This window comes from Morone saxatilis, unplaced genomic scaffold (genome assembly GCF_004916995.1).
Source record: "Morone saxatilis isolate NCDOM2014 unplaced genomic scaffold, NCSU_SB_2.0 Contig16, whole genome shotgun sequence".
Classification (NCBI taxonomy): Eukaryota; Metazoa; Chordata; class Actinopteri; family Moronidae; genus Morone; species Morone saxatilis.
Window position 1 is genome coordinate 11,793,070 of NW_023339718.1, and position 18,627 is coordinate 11,811,696.

Consider the following 18,627-nt stretch of genomic DNA (forward strand, 5'->3'; position numbering starts at 1 on the left):
AGTATTTCTACATTGTGGTATTGTGCTAGTTTTACTTTCTTTAATTCTTCCGCCACTGCAACCTCATACAGCTACAGCTCTGTTCGACAAACGTCCTTTTTGACAAAGAATAAAAACCCATTTTAAAAAAGTATGGCTGGTGTAGTCTATTCTGAAACAATTCTGAGAAGACATTTTCAGTCTCTCAAGAGAAGCTCTGTGTCAGGATGTTAAACATGCTTAAGAGGAGGGAAAAAATGGTTTTGAGCAGGTTGTGATGACTTGGGCTGCCTTATGTACCATTTATGGCGGTTTCCACAACAGTTAGGCATGAATATTTGATTTACAGGTAAATTAGTAGTTTGTAGTTTGTTCCATCCATGTGCATACTGTATGTCATCTGGGTATCAACAGAATATGCCAAGCACATATCAAAATACAAGCTAACATTTGGTGTTTTTTAGAAATAATTTGCTGATGACAAGGCTGAGAGTCATAATAGAACAGGGAAAATCCATTCGAAGAAGGAAAGTGTTTCTGCTTCTTGATATGGAACTGTGAAATACAAATAGCTTCTGCTTAAAGTGGCACATGGGAGAACGATGGTGGTGGTGTGTAAAATTACATAATCTGAATTAACAGCCACATACAAACCATATTTGCACGTACACACACGGTTTAATTTTGCACACAGATAATTAATTCATAAAATTTAAATTATACAGACACACAGGAAGCAGTGTGCCTCTAAAATAGAAAAAAGCTATAGGAGCCATGAGATACTGTACATCTCCCTGAGCTATTAACGCCATCAATTATAAGTAGCAAAGGGAACGAAAAAGAAGCATGGAGGAGAGATGATGAATGCGAAAGAGTGGAGGCATGATAGATGAAAGAAAAAAGGAAAATGGAGGGATTAAAAATGGAGAAATTGAGACAGAAGTGAAGAACATAAAAGGAAAGTGAAAGCAACTGTCTGCAATCAAAAATTGAGATACAACAAACCTGGAAAGTAGCAGTCAGAAAGAATTTCTGAATTTCTGTGTGAGAATGTGAATTTTTTCAATTACGTCATGAGCCCGATCCAGATGCCAGAAGGGAGGTGTCTAATGGAAAGGAGAATGAAAAAACGAGACTAGGGAGGAGGCGAGAGGTACGGGGGGAGATCGAATGGGGAATAGAAATGAGACGAAGAGAGGGGATGAGGCGTGGGCGAGTGCAACAGAGGCTGATAGACAGCCTGGAATAGATGACTAATTAATAGTCAAAAACTGCAGGCAGGCAGGTGTGAAGAGAAAACCACAGCAGGAGAGAAGAAATGTAATGATGGATGGCTCTACCTACCTAACATGACAGGCAGCTTTGGGGTATATCTCATCACATATTGCACTATTGTTGTATATCACAAAGGTAAAACCAGAGACAGCATGGAATGGTGGGGGCAGAGGAAGATAGGGGGAGTGAGGGGGGTAGGAATGGGTAACAGACACACACAGGGTGGGAAAGGGGGAGAGAGATAGAAACACAGATTAAGCTGGACAGAGAGGAAGGGCAAGAGAGAAACTCATTATCTAAGGTGAGAAGATGGTTTCCTAGGAGATTTGATAACCTACGAGTGAGATTTACTCACGCACACTCCTACCATTGCTCTGTGAGAGGAAAGCATTCAACTTAAACCGCAAACAAAGTTTAATTACTCAAATGGCTTATCACACACACCGCCCCCTCACACACAGTGTTCAACAAACACAGTCCGGACCTTGAAAGTTTGCCATGGGTGCGGTTTAGACCACATGCCGCCTGACAAAAGACAAACACACATATGCACTCTATAAACCCATGCAGGGTCCCATCCACCAGCAGTGACAACAGCTATCAATCTTCTAGTCACTATCTGTCCATCTAAGTCTCACCATGTGTGTGCGACAGTGAAGCGCCTCTGTTTGTGGATGTTGTTGTTGAGCATCATGCGGCGAAGCAGTCGTGGCGAGTTGCGGGGAGAAAGGCGGGGGGAGATGGAGGAGGGAGACCGCCGGTGTCCTCTTGGCCTCTCCGGCTGCAGCAGGTTCTCCCGCAGGATCTTAACCAGGTCTTCATTCAGGCCGGAGTGTTTGGGCATGGGGGGCACTGCCAGGGTGTCCTGGTGGGTCACCCCCATGCCTGCCTGCTGGGCCATGCCTGCCCCCGGCTTTACCACCAGCACCACCAGCACCAGCCAAATAATGAACAGTAAAGGCAACGAAGATATATCAGAGCTAAAGCAATACACGCATTAAGCAAACGCTTCTTCACTGTCAGAGTCCAAGGATTTCCTTAAAATTTTGAAATGTGTAAAAAAAAGACATCCAAAAATCCTCTTGACGATAAACTGAAAAGCTCTGCTGGTAATTCAAACCAGCAGCCACCCCCTGTACAAAAGCAGGGAATATAAAAGAGAAGAAAAATCCCTGTTTTCTTTCTCCCTTTTTTCCGTCTTTTAAGGAGCCAACAGATGAACAGAAGCAGTGCTGCTGCCTTTGTCTGCTCTGCAACACTGGATGTCTGCTGTGAAAGTGCAAGAGAGAAGATGAGGGGAGGATGGAAGGAGAGAGGGAGGGCGGGATGCAAATAAAAAAAAGAAAAAAAGAAGAGGGAATTCCGTCTATTCCAGCCCTTTCTCCCCCAGGCCTGCAGGCAAGCTCAGCAAGAGTTTAGCTGAACTAATTCAGTCTATTCGAGCCCAGAACAGCCCAGCTCTGTCTGGTAAAAACCATCAGGGAACCCATATTGGTTCACCAGTAAAAAGCCCCTGCCCAGTATGACTCAATCCAGTAAGGCTTGGTTTAGATCTGTTCTGTCCAGTCGAAGCAATTTATTCTCCTTCCTCTCCCTACACAGAGAGAGTGACTGCTGACTGCAGCCAGTTTATAAGCTACTGATCCTTTGGAGCTGAGCAGAGCGTGAGCATGTGTGAGAGAGTGTTTCAGAGTGTGTGTGTGAGTGTGTGTGTATAATAGAGAGGAGAAAAAAAGGGAGGTCTGAAGAGAGAGAGATATGGTAAGCTTCAGTGACAATGTGCAAAAATGTTATATGCATGCGCTTGAGAGTTGAGGCACACGCATCTGTGAGGCTGCATTTCTCGATGCAGCAGACCGCACTGAAAGCACCCATTAGTTATTGAGTAACCCTCAATCCAGACGCCGCTTGAAAGGACATCCCTATAACAGCATGTTATGCCATGTGTACACCTGTATGTGCGCATGTGCACAAATTTGCATTTTGCATTTTACTAACATTTGCAAATATGCATAAAAAAAAAAGGAGAGTGTTTCATGCAACCAGCATTATCCTGCCTCCAGCTTCTGCCACTCCCTTTCACTGTATTAGTTTTTCAAATGAGGGTAGACATGCTGGCAAATATGAAAACATTGTCTGCTGAATCTAATATGCTACCCCCTAGCCTTTTCCCTCCACAGCCTAGCAACCAGCAGCTTATCTGGAATTCAGAGCATACGTACCTCTAACCAGCTTTTAGTCATTCTACTTTCAACACACTAGTTGTCAACCATTTTATTGTACTATTCTTATATATCCAGCTTCCGCTATTGCCCTGTAGCACACACATCTCCTAATTCTTCAGCGGTAAACAGGAGTAGCTTTAACCTGGCCTGGCAGCAACCCTAAAGCAACACAAGCATTTTAAGCATTTCTTATAAAGACTATACGTAAAGCACAGGCTGTGTCTAACTATCTGAATCATCCCAACACAAATGCAAAAATATACACTTAAATTAATGATTCATTTAGCTGTTCTCTATCATATACTCAAACTGCTACACAGCCCTTATTAAGCTCTAGCTTAACATACAGTAAGCTGCTCACCATCAAGGCATTCCAGACATGCAATAACAAAAAAAGTGAAAATACAGATCAAAACATAATCGGGGGATCTCTCTCTGGCTACAGTTCACATTCCTGAGATTTAGGGAAACAAGACTAACAGCCACGCTAACTGCTCTACACAGTGGCATAATGGTGTTGTGACCTTAATGCTAACGTCAGCATTGCAACATGCTCACAAAGACGTATGTGTAATGTAATGTAATGTTCACCGGTTTTCTTTAGCATGTCATGGTACAATGTTAACATTTGTTCTCACTTAACACAAAGTTTAGCTGAGTCTGTTGAGAATGTCACTAGTTTTGCAGATAGTACATTTTGCAGGTGTCAAAACATACTCACCCCTTAACCCGTTTGTGGCCCTTCGAGGAAATTTAATTATTAGGATACATCCTATACCTTTGGCATACCTTTGGCATGCATTTGTCCATGCTATCCTCAAGTTACTTATATGTGTCATTTGTTAAATTAAAAATACAAAAAATATAGTAGTGCTTTAATGTTTCTTATTAACACCTCGTCAAGTTTCAGTTAAGTAACCTAGTAAGTTATTTTGAAAAGAAAAATGATGATACCAGCCATTATACAGTACAGACTTGATGTGCATTTCAAAATGTTTCCACCTGTAGTATTTTAGTACCACCACACAATACCAGTATCCCTACTGCATACCTAAGCAATACCTTAGTAACACCCTAGCAACAACTGAAAAAAACACAGTTACATCCTAGGAAGGAGCAACAACAATCTTCTAGCATCACAATGGCAATAATCTTATAAAACCCTAGGAACCACATTGAACACCCCAACACATTTTTCTAAATTGTTACAATGTTGCAACAAATAGGAGAAGCATACTTACAGCAGCGTGTTTTAAACATGCATTCTATGTAACGGCCAGCAGGGGGCAGCTCAATTGGCTGCAATAAAACACAGATACTCAATTGATTTATTAGCTAGTTTATTATTAGTTTCCTAATGAATTTATGGTCTCAATTGCTAGTTTTAAGCATTCTTCCATACAGCATGATGTTCATTTAGTAAATTATGGTCCCATTTTGAGATAAACAATAAAGCAGGGTATGCTTTAGGGCATGGCTACCTTGATTGACAAGTCATTCTCAGCAAAGACGATTTGAAACTGCTCAGCCAATGAGCCAACTCACAGTACGTCATCTCTGCTGGCTTTGAAAAACTGTCATGGCAACGTCCATTATGCCATACTTGAGAATTCAATACGGCTAGGTATCAGCAATAATTGTTGTAGATTTAAATGAGAAAACCATTGGCTTCATAAAAAACGCCATGTAGGATGCACCAGTCACATATATGCTAGAAAAAAATGTGTAGGTGAAAAAGCTTCAAATTGATCGGGGTCACTAAGCATTGGTGTACCCCTGGGCTTTGGTGGTGCAAGAGTAAAGTTATTTTCCATTACCACAAAGACATAGCACATAATTGGTTGAGCATTTAAATAAACACAATGAGATGTTTGTGTCTTTGTTTCCACACTACCAAATCCTACTGGGTGGTTGGGGCTCCTGTACAAAAGATGGTGAATGTGGGGTTGCTGAACCTCCCGGAACAGTACATCTCCACAGTGAAGCTCCATGCTGACAGGTAAAAAGAAACTGCTACCAACACCATGTATTGGAGAGGAAGCAAATGCCTGTCTACTCCCTACATCTGCTCTCCAGTCTTGATTTAAGTGCTTTATTTTAAAGGATTGCATGCTCCTTTATAATGTGGAAAATTCTATCAAACTTGGATTCATAAAATCCCTTTTAATTAATTAAAAAACTCTAGCTCCTAAAAAATGACATTTTCTGAAGCTGTAACTGTTGGTGCCTTTGGCCTGTCAGCATCATCAAAATGCAACCCTTAGTCAAAGCCAAGCTGTTGCAGTCAGTCAAACACTTTCAGTCATGACAGCAACAGAGAGCTGTTGGCCTTCATTTGACAGCTTGCAATTCATCATCACCTTACAATAGTCAAAGGAGATGAATGCCATTCTTTGAGCAAACATTTTATTTGTTTTTCTATCACATGATGAACACGCATCCTTAGTCATTCTTTCCCACTCCTTGTCCTCTCTGATACTTCTTTATTTCCTTTCTGCTCTTCTGTTACCTGTTTTACTGCTTGTCTCTTTTTCCCCGTTTCTTTGTAAAAAAAAAAATTCGTTCCTGTTGTTGTGTGTGACGTCTATGTGCATTTCCCCCTAGTTACCAGGGGCAACATGGATGGAGAGGGACAAGTGGATTTGTCAAGAACTAAAGACTGGAGGAACAAAAGCAAGAAAAGGGAAGCCAATCTGCAGGGCAAAATCGTAGTATATGTAGACACTCAAACAGACCCACAGCACACAAACACTACACTACGTGAGCCACTGACTTTGCCCACTTTCTTCAGGGAGTGGACACAAAAACATGATCACCTGACAGCAAAATGTAATCCAATAGCCTTCCAAAAATACTTTGTGTGATATAATGCATCCAAAAACCTTGGTGTTGACAATACAGTTTCAAGCTTTGTGCATTACATACTAACCGACAGGATATATAACAGATGTATGATTCATACCTAAACAGCAGACAATAAGTTAATAGAGCACATACTGTAACTTTACCATACACGGAAGGAAACTGAATATCGGAGTATTTAGTTGTGTTAAAATTCATCTTCATATATAATTCAGCTCTAAGTCAGTATTGACAAATGTTTTGTCTCAATGCTTTAATTTCTCTTCTTTGTCAAACAAAACCCTAGGTGAAAAATGAGAGAGGCACACTGTCCACTTAAATAATACATAAAATTTGTGTGTAAATATACGATCATTGCCCACAAGCTCCTTGCAAAATACTGTTTAATCTTGACAGATTGGATGCCTTTCTTTTGGCAGCACACAGCATGCCGTCACCTCACAGAGCACAGTCTGGAGTCTGGGTTGTTATTGGCAAAGGGTTCTCTGCGTGACACTTGACTATCAAATCCATGCACTTAATTTCATATTATGTCTAAGAATGTCTACAATGACTAGGATTTATCGCATATACCTGTTGCTATAGTTACCACTTACATTAATTCAATGGTGTAGATAACATGTGAATGGTGATGGGACAGTGCTGAAACAGTATTTAGCGGGAGGAGAGGGGGTGACAAGCAGTTAAAGAGCTAACCTTTCAACTAGAGGCACCTGAAAGGGTAACTTAAACTAGATTTTTCTATAGTTCAATGTAGACACAAGTCTTTGAAAGTCATTATATTACTAACAGACACAATGCATCCTAAACCTTATTACAGCTCTGCCTCCCTCAAGTGGACATCTTCTTCCACTGTGAGATTCAGTGACTGGTCCAGGAAACAGACAGTGTGGTTAGAACTGGTCAGAATTGTGTGCTCTTTTTTTCTTCTTGTACTGTGCTTTTTGTACATTTATATTTAGCATATTCTCTCACCCGAGTATCGCTGCTACCCAGTATTCATCAGTCAGCACGCACCATCAGATCAAATGAACAAGAACATTTGGGTGCAATCAAATTACCCCAGTGATTAGCTGACCACACATTTTTAAAAGTACTGCAGGGAGAGAAAAATAGTGCTGAACTAAAAAGCTTCAACGCAATATGTCGTACAGATTGCCATTTAAAAAGGTTCACAAGAGTCAATCATGCATTCTGTGGAGGCATTTTATTTAATCCCTGTGAACTTGTAAAATGGATTGTGTATTTTCAGCGGCACATATCCTTCCAAATAAACTGGTAGAGAGTATTCAGTCATGGGTATTAGTAAATCAGAAATTAAAAAGAAATATTAGGAGTTTCAAACTTTCACAAACAACAACTTATCATCCATGTTCTCAAACACTTGATTAAAGCCTCTCAAATCTGACAAATGTTGCAGCAAAGAATAGTATAGTACCATCCACCAGGGGCCATCCTGGTTCCAAAACTACTTAAAATTTCCATGTGTGAATATTTTCTACAGAAACTAATTAATTTATAGGCATTTATAGGCATCCCCAGATATTTGTGAATTTAGGTTTAAACACAGTAGTACATGACTTTATATTAATATCCATTAAAGCTAGCACACTGACTCTGTGAAGACTGACATTATGTCTAAGAGCCATTTAAGAAGAGTATAAAAGTGCCCTCATGACTATAAAAGTGTATTACTTTGTACCCAATTCATACCCAAGGCCCATATTTTATAGCAATGCTCAACATGCTTTTTCATATAAACATCATGAAAGTTGGTTCTGGTGGAGAATCCAATATCAAGCACAGAGTTCATTTATACATTTGACCAATAGATGGCAGCATTTGTTTGGAAATGTTTTCTAGTAAACAGAAAGTTATAAGACAGATGCAGACCATGAATACATAAAAGGTTGATATAAACCACGTAGAGACAAGTTTTTTCTCCGTTAGGACCAACAGTGATGTGACCGTTTATGCTGTTACACCTCTGTTAGTCTTTGATATGAAATTCATTTTGTTCAGGGCTCATCTCCATCTTAGGCCATGTGGGGTCACTACAGCTATAATTTTTGAAGAATCTCAGTCATGTCAATTGTCATTTTAACATGACCATGTAGGGCTGTTTGGAAGAACTGTTCTTCTCATTTTGCGCAGTGACATTTTTCTTTATAGTTTTAACATTTAAGGAGCTCTCGCTTCAGATGAGTCACAGCCTGCGGTGAAAGCAGTCGGCCTTTGTGAATGCAAAATGGAGCCATGCCGCTTTTCTGGAGAAAAAAAATTATAATAAATGGGACACAAACTGTAGATTGAGCGTGAGTTATCAACGCCGCTCTTTACAAAGGACAGTGCGGTGCAACAAAATGACATAAGATGCGGTGAAGCAGTCCTCAAGTGAACCATCGTTCTGCATCACTGCTCAACTCCAGTGTAAATCACAAATAACCCAACGCTGCCTGCCGAGACAGCTGAATAGCGAGGAAGGAAAAACAAAACCTGCATGCAAGTATAACATCAAAACAAAACCCTTTGAAACACACTATAACAGAACTGAATATGGAGATACAGTCATTGTTTTTATAATCAATGTTTCTATTCTTATTTTTAGTCCTGAACTTGAGGGATCTGTTTTGTTTTCTGACTGGAAACTCTGGGCCGCAGGAACAATACCTGTCTCTCTTTTTGGTTTTACCTCTACCTGAGTAAATTCTTTAACCTACTTTTCTTCTTCATTTCAATCCTCATATTTCTATCAGCTATGCCTCCTCTCCATCTATATCCAAGTACATCGTACTGCAAACCTGTACAGCTGGTCTCTCAGCCACAGTGAGGTTATCTCATGGACAGTTAGTTGCCTAGCACAGCTGTTATATAGTGACCCTGACAGGGACTGTGGTCTAATTCCCTCCCTCCCACTGACGGTCAAAGGTTGCACACTCTTCCCTTGTGGCCTAAAAGCACACACACAGGCTCACACATTCTGGCACATACACAAAGATGAATTACAAGTGAGAGGGTGGCTGTGGTAGAGCAATAAATAATACACAGCCAGTGTTACAGTTTGAGATGTGTAGATCTTTAAAACTAGACTGGTAATTAGGCACCTGTGGCCACTAAATAAAATACGGGTTGTGTTTTCACATTCATCAGTAATGACATTTTAAACATCTCATATCAAACACTTAGCCCAATGGTTCAAATTACAACATATAACAGAGTCCGGAGAAGGGGAAAATACCTGAGTAAAAAAAATAAATTCCAAGAGCATCTATTGCTGTTATAATTAATTTGACACTCCAATTCTTTAAGCATTTCCAGTCGGAGCCAATTTGTGTCAGACAGAATGACCCAGCAAGCTAAAACCTCAGGGAGTCCTCAGTTATTACTGGGTTCAATGCCAAGGCAAGAAGTAATATAGGCCATGGCCAGGATCCATTAGAATACTCCGCTGGCACGTTTCATTAAATGCGTGCATGTGAACGTGCGCACTGTTGAATGGCAGCCTTTGTGTATCTGTCTTATATTTAGTTGCTTTTATTTTGGAGCATGGCAATAGTTGTTATTTATTACGCTGCACTCTGGTGTGCACACAGCCTGCCATGATGAGAGGAAGCGGCTAGGGCAGAGGCAGAACAGAGGGATGGGGGAAAGTGAGCGAGAAAAATGAACGGAGCTGCTTGCCAAGCAAGAGAAGTACTACTGACGCAGGGTGACAGTACATGAAAGTGGATGAATACAAATGACCAAAGGGATATGGAAGAGGGGTTGAGAGGGGACGAGGGGAGAGAGGAGGACAGGAAGATCAGGGTAGCTCCAGAAATTGCCCACGGTTGTAAACATGGTGATCCTAGGAAGACTGAACAAGGTCCTGTGTGTCTCTATGTGTATGCCTATGGACGTATCTATCTGTATGCGTTTCCTTTTGGGACACATTTATATAAATGCGTAGCTGTGTTCAAATGTGGAGGTCAGTTCATGTGCTTTTTCGTCTTAGCAGGAAAAACATAGTTCTATTTATGTGGTGGATGAAGGAGAGGAGGCTGTGTTTGTGTATGTGTGTATTTGTGTGTAGGAGAGCTAGAGAGAGGTATGAAAAGGGAGGCGGTTCAAGGTACTCCAGAGGTTAAGATCATGTTTTATTAATTCAGTTCAGTGGTTTTATGATGGTGGAACAAACTAATAATGCCAGGGACCATTTTTTCCTCTTTATCTAGATCACCTATAAGGGAAAGAATGACTTAGAGTTTTACACCTCCCTGTACTTCATTAAAGATCTAAGTACTGCTCATGGCATACTGGCTACATTTCACGTATCCAGTCCACACACATAAACACAAGAAACACAAGAAAAAGCATTGCTGGTCAAAACAAATTATGCTCATTCAAAATAATCGGTACGGTACGAATGTATTATAATATGGCTCATTTAGTAGGGGAATAATAGAGCGATGATGGAGGGATCTGTAAACATGGGTGTGAAGTTCTCAAAAGTGACAGTGAATAATTAATGAGAAAAGAAATACTCATTTTCACTTGTCAATACAACACCTGGGTGATTCTCAGGAGTTTTTAAAGAATGCTCCACTTAAAACGTGAAACTTTTAAAGTTTGGCTGGTACTGATAAACAATGGAATCCACTACAGAAACCTCCTAACAAAGGCAGAAAAAGGGTGGCAATAACGTCAAAGTCTATGCTGCATCAGGACCAGCACAAGGATGATTTAAAGACCAATGAATATAATGACAGGACATGAGTATATACAGTAAGTTGAACACAGGTGCTCAATACAGACATCAAATGAGTTCTCCACCGACTCATCACCGCACTCCTATGAAACTGTCAAACAAAGTTTATTTCCTTCAGTTAAATGACTGACTAGAATGTATTTGTACAATTGCAAATTAAGTTATAAAATGAAGTTTGTTAATACCATCGGCAAGTTTTCTACCTCAGTTAATGATGGAAAACTTGTTCAACCGGGCAGAAAAGTGCCGTTTCCAAACTCAGAGCCAATCAGTGTTGAGTTTGGTCTCATTATCCCATGATTTAAGAAGAGAATTTCCACAGAACTATGCTGTTTGAACCGGTGGGAAAGAACGGCACTGAAACTCAGCTGAAAATTCCCAGAGACACAGGCACAGTATGATAAGAAGCAGGAATTGAACATGCAGTATAAAGAATAATTAATATTATTCATAAATTACATCCACAGACAAAGCATAGTATTTCCAATTCCTAAATCAGTGGTTGTTTCCATGCCGTGATCTCACAGTAAAAGCAATTCTATGCACAACTGCTCAAATAAATATCACCTCAAAAAAGGCAAAACCTTATGGTACACCACAAAAGGCAATTAAGCATTTAAATTTTTATTTACAAGGAGCAGAAATACAAGGAAAATGATAGGGGGAAATGGAGTAAGAGGTTCTTAAAAAAGGGGGATCTCTTCTAAAAATGAATGAACTAATTTATGTGCACAATACTTAGTGTAAAAAAATTAGATATCAAAAATGTATACAAAAGGCATTGCTATCCACAGCAAAGTCCAGCCTATCTATCTACTATCCATTTTTTTGATAAACAGTGTACTTTGAAGACATAATTAGCTTATTCTAAACTACTCAGTGTCAATTTCAATATATTAAAGACAGTTGATCTTTTGTCTTATATAGTCTATTTTTCTACTGGATTTTTAAATGGACTATCCTAATCTTCTGTAGACAATTTTATCTGATCTTTTTCTTCCATGGACTACGGGTCTGGAAATAAAGTAAGCTGACTCTCAACAAGAAGACTATTACTTTTATGTTATTCATGTTTGTAGTCACGCTAAAATGATGATACATCATGCTGGTTTGGTACAGATTCAAACCTCAAAACAGTTTGACTGCCCAGTTCAGCCACCAGCTTCTTAGTGCCTCTTACTTCTCCAGTATACTGACAGAGAGAAAACCTTGAATCTTAAGCAAACATATTAATCTTTGACACGCCCACGCAATGGTGTGGCACATGTTTTGACACTAGCCAAAGCAAAGCACTTCCATCAACAGTTTCCAAGCCATACTGGCATAACAAAGAGCACAGTGGAAGACCGCGGGAATTGCTAAGTGATGGGAATAAAAGTGAGGCAAATGGGAAAATTAAAGTTCAAAGATATTTTATTTCTGCTGATCTCATCGCAACGGAGAAAATGACTGAAGTCAAAGTGACCAACACCAATTTAATGTTACTCCCTATATGAGACTTTCTTATTTCTCATTTTTATTTCGTGAACTTTAAAGATACCATCACGATTTGGAATCAAGAATTTATTTCTGTTATTTGTTTTTTTTAAAACATTAAAAAAACATAAGATAAGTTAAGAGCACCATGAAAATTATATCACTACTTACCTCTGCTCTCATTTATACATACATTTTTAAGATATCCAAGAATATAATGTGGATGAAAAAATGGCCTTGTTGGCTAAGGTAATTACTGGCTCCATACAAATACAACAGTAGTTCCTTCATCATTTATGTTTCCATTTTCATTACAGATAATTTGATATTAATGCCAGTAATGTCCTGCCGTAGACGATGGACGATCTTTTGGGTAAGTGAAGATAAACTGAAATTACACTAATTCTGGTTGAAGAGCCAGATTTGCATGCTTACTGTACCTGTGTTATCATGTTTTAGCTGAAAAGTTTAAAGTTGTGTAGTCATGTGTTGTAAGCAGGTGTGACTCTATTCATAATAGATATTTATTGGGCAAATAAAAATAAGCTGTTGCTTTATGCTCACGTGTACCAACTGGATTAACATGTTTTATCTAAGAAACAGTAAAAATAGACCTGTCACAGTAATAAGAGCATAGTGATAATAATTTTCAATAAAAACTGAACTGAGATCAAGAAGTGTCACATGGGACATCTCATAAAATAATTAATCACCTGGAGAAGAGCTTTCTCCATGCTGTAAAAAAAAAAAAGAACAGCACTTTTACAACAGACCACTGGTGTCCCCAGTGATAGATGTATTATTCTGGCAACACTTAAAAGCCTATGCATTTCAAAATTTGGCACTTTTTAATCCCTAGGGCAATATATGGCACTGTGCATATGACCCAGCCCTATTATATAAATAAACTAGAATTACCACCCCGCGATTGTATTCCTCTACCAACAGTCAATTTGAAGTTTACATCCATGTCAGTCTAGAATTATAGTTTGTAGTAAATATTTGAAGGAATTGAATAAAAAGGTATAAAGTGGATATTTCGACTAAATGGAAGTTATAAATATATTAATGATACATATGTATGATTCCAGTGAATATACATTACACATGTACTTGATTACTATGTAAAGATGGATTCTCGTATAGTTATACAAAATGTGGAGCTTTTGTTTTCTCCTGGCAGTTTTAGATGCAACTGCTCTCTATGAGCTGTAGGTGAAACTCACTCACTTACAGCATTATGTTTCGCCAGGGACGCGGCAACACGTTGGCAGTCACGTGATTCCCATGACGGCAGAAATTCAGAATGAGGCAGTAAGTAAAAGGCAGAATAGATGAGATGGAAAGATGAAAGCATATACTGTGCTAGTTACTGTTTTCTCATTGTGTCATCTCAGTCAATATGTGTGTGAAATCTGGAATCACCCAATTCATTCTTAAATTATGGCTACAAACGTTTTTTGAGGTCACAATAACCTTTGAGTCGAAAGTGTCACCAATTCAGTGTCCGACCAACTGTGAAATACAGTAAGGTCACAATCTCACCTTCTGTTCCTGAGTTATGGTGTTTAATAATGGCCAAAAAAGTGTTTTTCCAGGACATTATAATGTCACAGAGAAGTTTACCTTTAACCTTTTGTGAATGTCATCACTTCATTGTTGTATCCCATTTTGAAATTTTGTCATAAATACAGCATCAATTCTTCAGTTCTGACCAAAAATTTTTTGTGAAGGTAATTTTGTGGTCACATTGACCTTTCACCTTTAGGTCAAAAGTGTCACCAATTCATTGTCCGGCAAATTGTGAAATATGGTCATCAATTCTTGAGTGATTTGCAAAAACGTGTTTTGTGAGATCACAGTGACCTTTGACCACCAAATTCTAATTCATTATTCATCCTTGACTCCAAGTAGACGTTCGTGGCACATTTGAAGACATTCCCTTGAGGCGTTCCTGAGATATTGTGTTCACAAGAATGGGACATACAGATGTACCTACAGACAGACAGACGGACAAACCGAGAAAATAATGCCTCCGGCCACAGCATCCAGGCCTAGAGGCATAAAAAGATTAACCACAAATATTTCTGCCTGCTAGGCAAGAAGTATGTCACGACTATATTTCATATATTTCAACTACACAACACCTGGATCAGTTTATTCTCTATCAACTGTGCTTTTTTTGCAATTTCCGTAAATTTATTTTCATCCCAATTTATTGCTTATTATCTGTGTTTAAATTTCAACATTATGTTGTTTGGAGGAGACAGGACTTTATGTACTATAAAAAGCCACAAGGGAACTAATGCAGGTGGCATGTGCTGATACAGGTAGCAAGTTAGGCAGACAGTATTTCAGTTAATTAATTTTCCATGTCTAGTGGCTGCATATTAAATAATGGTTTTAGGGAGAGAGATCTGTATAGAGTGGTGCGGCACTCGTTTATCATAAAGAATGGCCCTGTAGAGGTGTTTCAATTATGAATTGTTTTTAATTGTGTATTTTTGGGTCCGTGCTTGACAACATGACAAGCATTTTATAAGAGAGCAATTAATGCTGTGAAAGTTTCCAGCTATTAGAACACAACACAACTTCAGTTTATTTCCTATTACACTTCTGACTTTTTTTTTTAATAATATACTTGCATAGCAACGTGTTCATCTTTAGAATCTATGGATAAACAAAGACCAAATATGCTCAATATTATTTCAGCTGTGGGGATGTCACATGATAGTTGCTTGCAGTCATGAGAACATAATCGATAAAAAGAATGGGTCTACTGGGATGCTCAGAAGAAAGGTTTTCTTCCACCCACTTCAGATTATCATATTTCTCCAGAGGCAGAAATATGAGAAAGAATGTAATGTTTATCTTCTGCAACATCAAACGTCTTAACTCTTCTAGGATACTCTGTGCTGACTCTTAGGATGTTATCATATATGGAATCCAGTATAGAGGCTTTAATCGAATTCTAACCACACACATGCTTACTGCAGTGGTAGCTTTGTAGCAATTATTCTCACGTCATCATGTTACTTTTCTAGATGTAGCTGTCCTGCTCTTTGCTTTTTCACAGACCACTGCAATATCTGCTCCTAACTCTTCAGAGTCTCAAAGAGCAGCATTATCCACTCTACCTCCCACTGTTCCTCCATCCTTGTTTGCCTTCCAACATGACCTCTGTCGTTTCTGTGGCCCCAGTGGATATGGCTGGCTTAGTCTGATGGTGGTGGTGATGGTGGATTAGTGGGATTGGGGGGGTCCTCTTTGTCCTCTCCACTGTCGACTCCCCTGTGAAACATCAGTGCCTCATGCACATGCTATCTCTTCTGTCAGATGTGCACGAGCCACCCTCAAGTACCAGATGATTATTGTATGTGCTGGGCTTTTGTCTTTTTGCTTTTGAGCTGGACCAATGATTTGCCCTACTATTATTTTTAGGGTTAGGGTTGATGCTGATTTGTAAAAATCCTCTTTTTGCCATTGTATTATTTTTATTATATATGAGATGCTGCTGAAACTTACAAACATAAAGAAATTACTTGACTTTTAAATGTGTTCCCTGTCAGAGGTACAGTTTATTTGCATAACTTAGTATCAAGTAATAGTATCAATCAATCATTAAGTAGAAATATTAACAAAAGGAATTAAAAGGTGAACATCTCTCACAACATGTGACGTGAACATAATCGGTAAGATTTATTATATAAATATTATTATTATTGTTATATTATATATATATATATATATATATATATATATATAAACGCATTACAGAAAGGTATAGTGACTTAAGAGATGTCTGTATGAGGCGTGTGTATGTACCAACTAAAGCCACACAAACTGGCTGACTTTGTCTCGGAGCTAGAATGTGGAAAAAAAGGCTGACATTCAGAAGCCATCCTATGTGCAAAGGAAGTCTAGTTAACGATTCACATATTGTATATTTTTTCATTAAGGGGTGGCTTTGTGGCTTTGTTTGAATTGTGAAAGAGACAGAGACAGACCTTGAAAGCAGCTGTCTCACACCAAAAACCATTGGCTATTGAACTGAAAGCACTAATTAGTAATACCTGCACACAAATAACTAATTCCAGAGCACGAATAATTTAATCAGGAGCACAGTTTTATTTATTTTCTCTGTGACACCTCCTGGGCTCGGTAAACAATGAAGTGAAGAAAAATGACAAGCTGTGGTTTTTACGGGGAGTTATGTGCCGGGCGCAGTGACTTCCTGTCTCTGCTGGTTGCCAGGCAACTTCACGGTGACAACAAGACTCCTTTTATCATCAGTCCATATGCCTGCTTCCAGTCTCTATGCAAGACTAAGCTAACTGCCTGCTGGCTGCAACTTAATTTTTAAAACAGACAAGCTTCTCATTTACCTTTTCTCATATTCCTTTAAGCTGTCAAATATTGGTAATGGGTTTTCTAATATCAGTCATGCTTTAGTAAGCACAGTCTTTTTGGACACAATCATCTCACTGCAAAGGCACAAGCTGGAGTATGAATATGCCTCCTGTCGCTCCGAGGCTTCCTTGTCAAACCAAGGACCCTCTCAAGGTCTCCCAAACACACTAATATGACCTGTCTCACTTGACCCCTGTGTGGCAATATTGTAGTACTTAGTATAAAAACCTCTTTATTCCATCTCTAGAGAAGTTTGAGTGGTCACCCAGAGATGCAAAAACTTGTATGACTGAATATTTCATCTGAGATTCAAAATCCTAAACAGAAAGTTCTCCAACTCTTTTAAAAGTTACAACATAACTAAAGAACATAATTAAAGTCAAAGTAGTGATAGTAAGATATGGTGAGACAGACATGAAACAGAAATACAAAAGATCAAGGAAGAAAGGCAGAGATTGCAACTGCAGGCAGTGGAAGTTGAGTGTGCACACTCATGTTGCATAGAGAAACACTACAGACCCTTTGTGCATCTTCAATTTCACCCTGCTCTTTTTCTGGTGCCTTGGTTTACTGGAAGATCACTTGAAAGGCTCTTGAGGCCTTGCTCCACTTTCATCTTATCTTAGCTTATTAGTACATCCATGTACAGTACGCAAGTTTTGGCAGGGTCATAACTTATTCATATGATTTGCTCTTAGCCCCTTTGGTGAATATTGTATGCTAGCCCACATCTCCCACACATATACTAATGTTGTTTCTGACTGATTCTTTCATGATTTCATTTCTTTTAGCCTTGGGCGATTATACTAAAGACGGCAAATGAAATTTACATGGTTCAAGTGAAAGTGCTAAATGCTGCTTGAGTTTCAGATCACAGAAAAGCCTCAGCCAGGCAATTTCCATATTTCAACAAATGCATCTTCAATAATTATGTGTCTAATTTGCTTCACAAGCTTTCTTTTGGCCGGTGAGCAGCTTTCCTGGTTACATCTGGCTTTTAAGTGCCTTGCTCAAAAGCATACCAGCAATATCTATTTAGCAATATCACAAGGTATTTACCTATGATTGTTCTCCATTCAATTGTGCCTACATGTCTGGAATTTAAACCAGTCACAAATATATTTGTTCAATCCTTTTGGCTAGACTCTGGGGTTGTGCCCCCAGTCATGCTCACACATCAAAAGCGATAAAAACAAGAACAAAAACAGAAGCATAAAAGCTGCAGTATCTATATGTGTGGCACTGGGAGAATAGGAAACAGGGTTTTAGCATGCATGGACATGGACAGGGTTGCTGAGCTGAGGAAAAGAGTACAACAGTGGCTCCTCGTTTGAGGTGTTTAATGCCTCTAACCCCAGACTGACAAAGAAATGTTTATTTCATTATCCAATAAAAGAGTAAGGAAGAACACCACTTGGCTGGCTGGCTGACTGATTGAATGCCTAGGTGCTTGGCAGATGGTGAATCACCTAACTGGCAGTCTGCTTACTGAATGCATGTTTGGTTTGGTAGCTGGCTGTGGTTTCTGCTCTCTTCTCGGCTGGGGAATTGGTTATATGGCTGCCTGGCTGATTGGCTGACTGGTTGGCTGGTCCACCTTCTGTTTCCAAGAGGACAGAGCCAGAGAGCCACAGAATACACACACACACACAC

The 18,627-nt window shown here is 39.2% G+C and overlaps 1 protein-coding gene across 2 annotated transcripts in view; it reads right to left on the reverse strand.

The window, feature by feature from the left end:
- pde4d (phosphodiesterase 4D, cAMP-specific) overlaps positions 1-18,627 on the reverse strand; it is a 129,077-nt gene that overhangs the window by 89,741 nt on the left and 20,709 nt on the right. Inside the window, exon 1 of one of the 2 annotated variants that reach the window (XM_035658505.1) lies at positions 1,893-2,161. The exons of the other annotated variant lie outside the window; for it this stretch is intronic. Coding sequence (XP_035514398.1) covers positions 1,893-2,155 — 263 coding nt within the window. The 5' untranslated portion in view covers positions 2,156-2,161. Of the gene's footprint in view, positions 1-1,892; positions 2,162-18,627 lie in introns of those variants that run through there. 2 annotated transcript variants of the gene reach the window in all.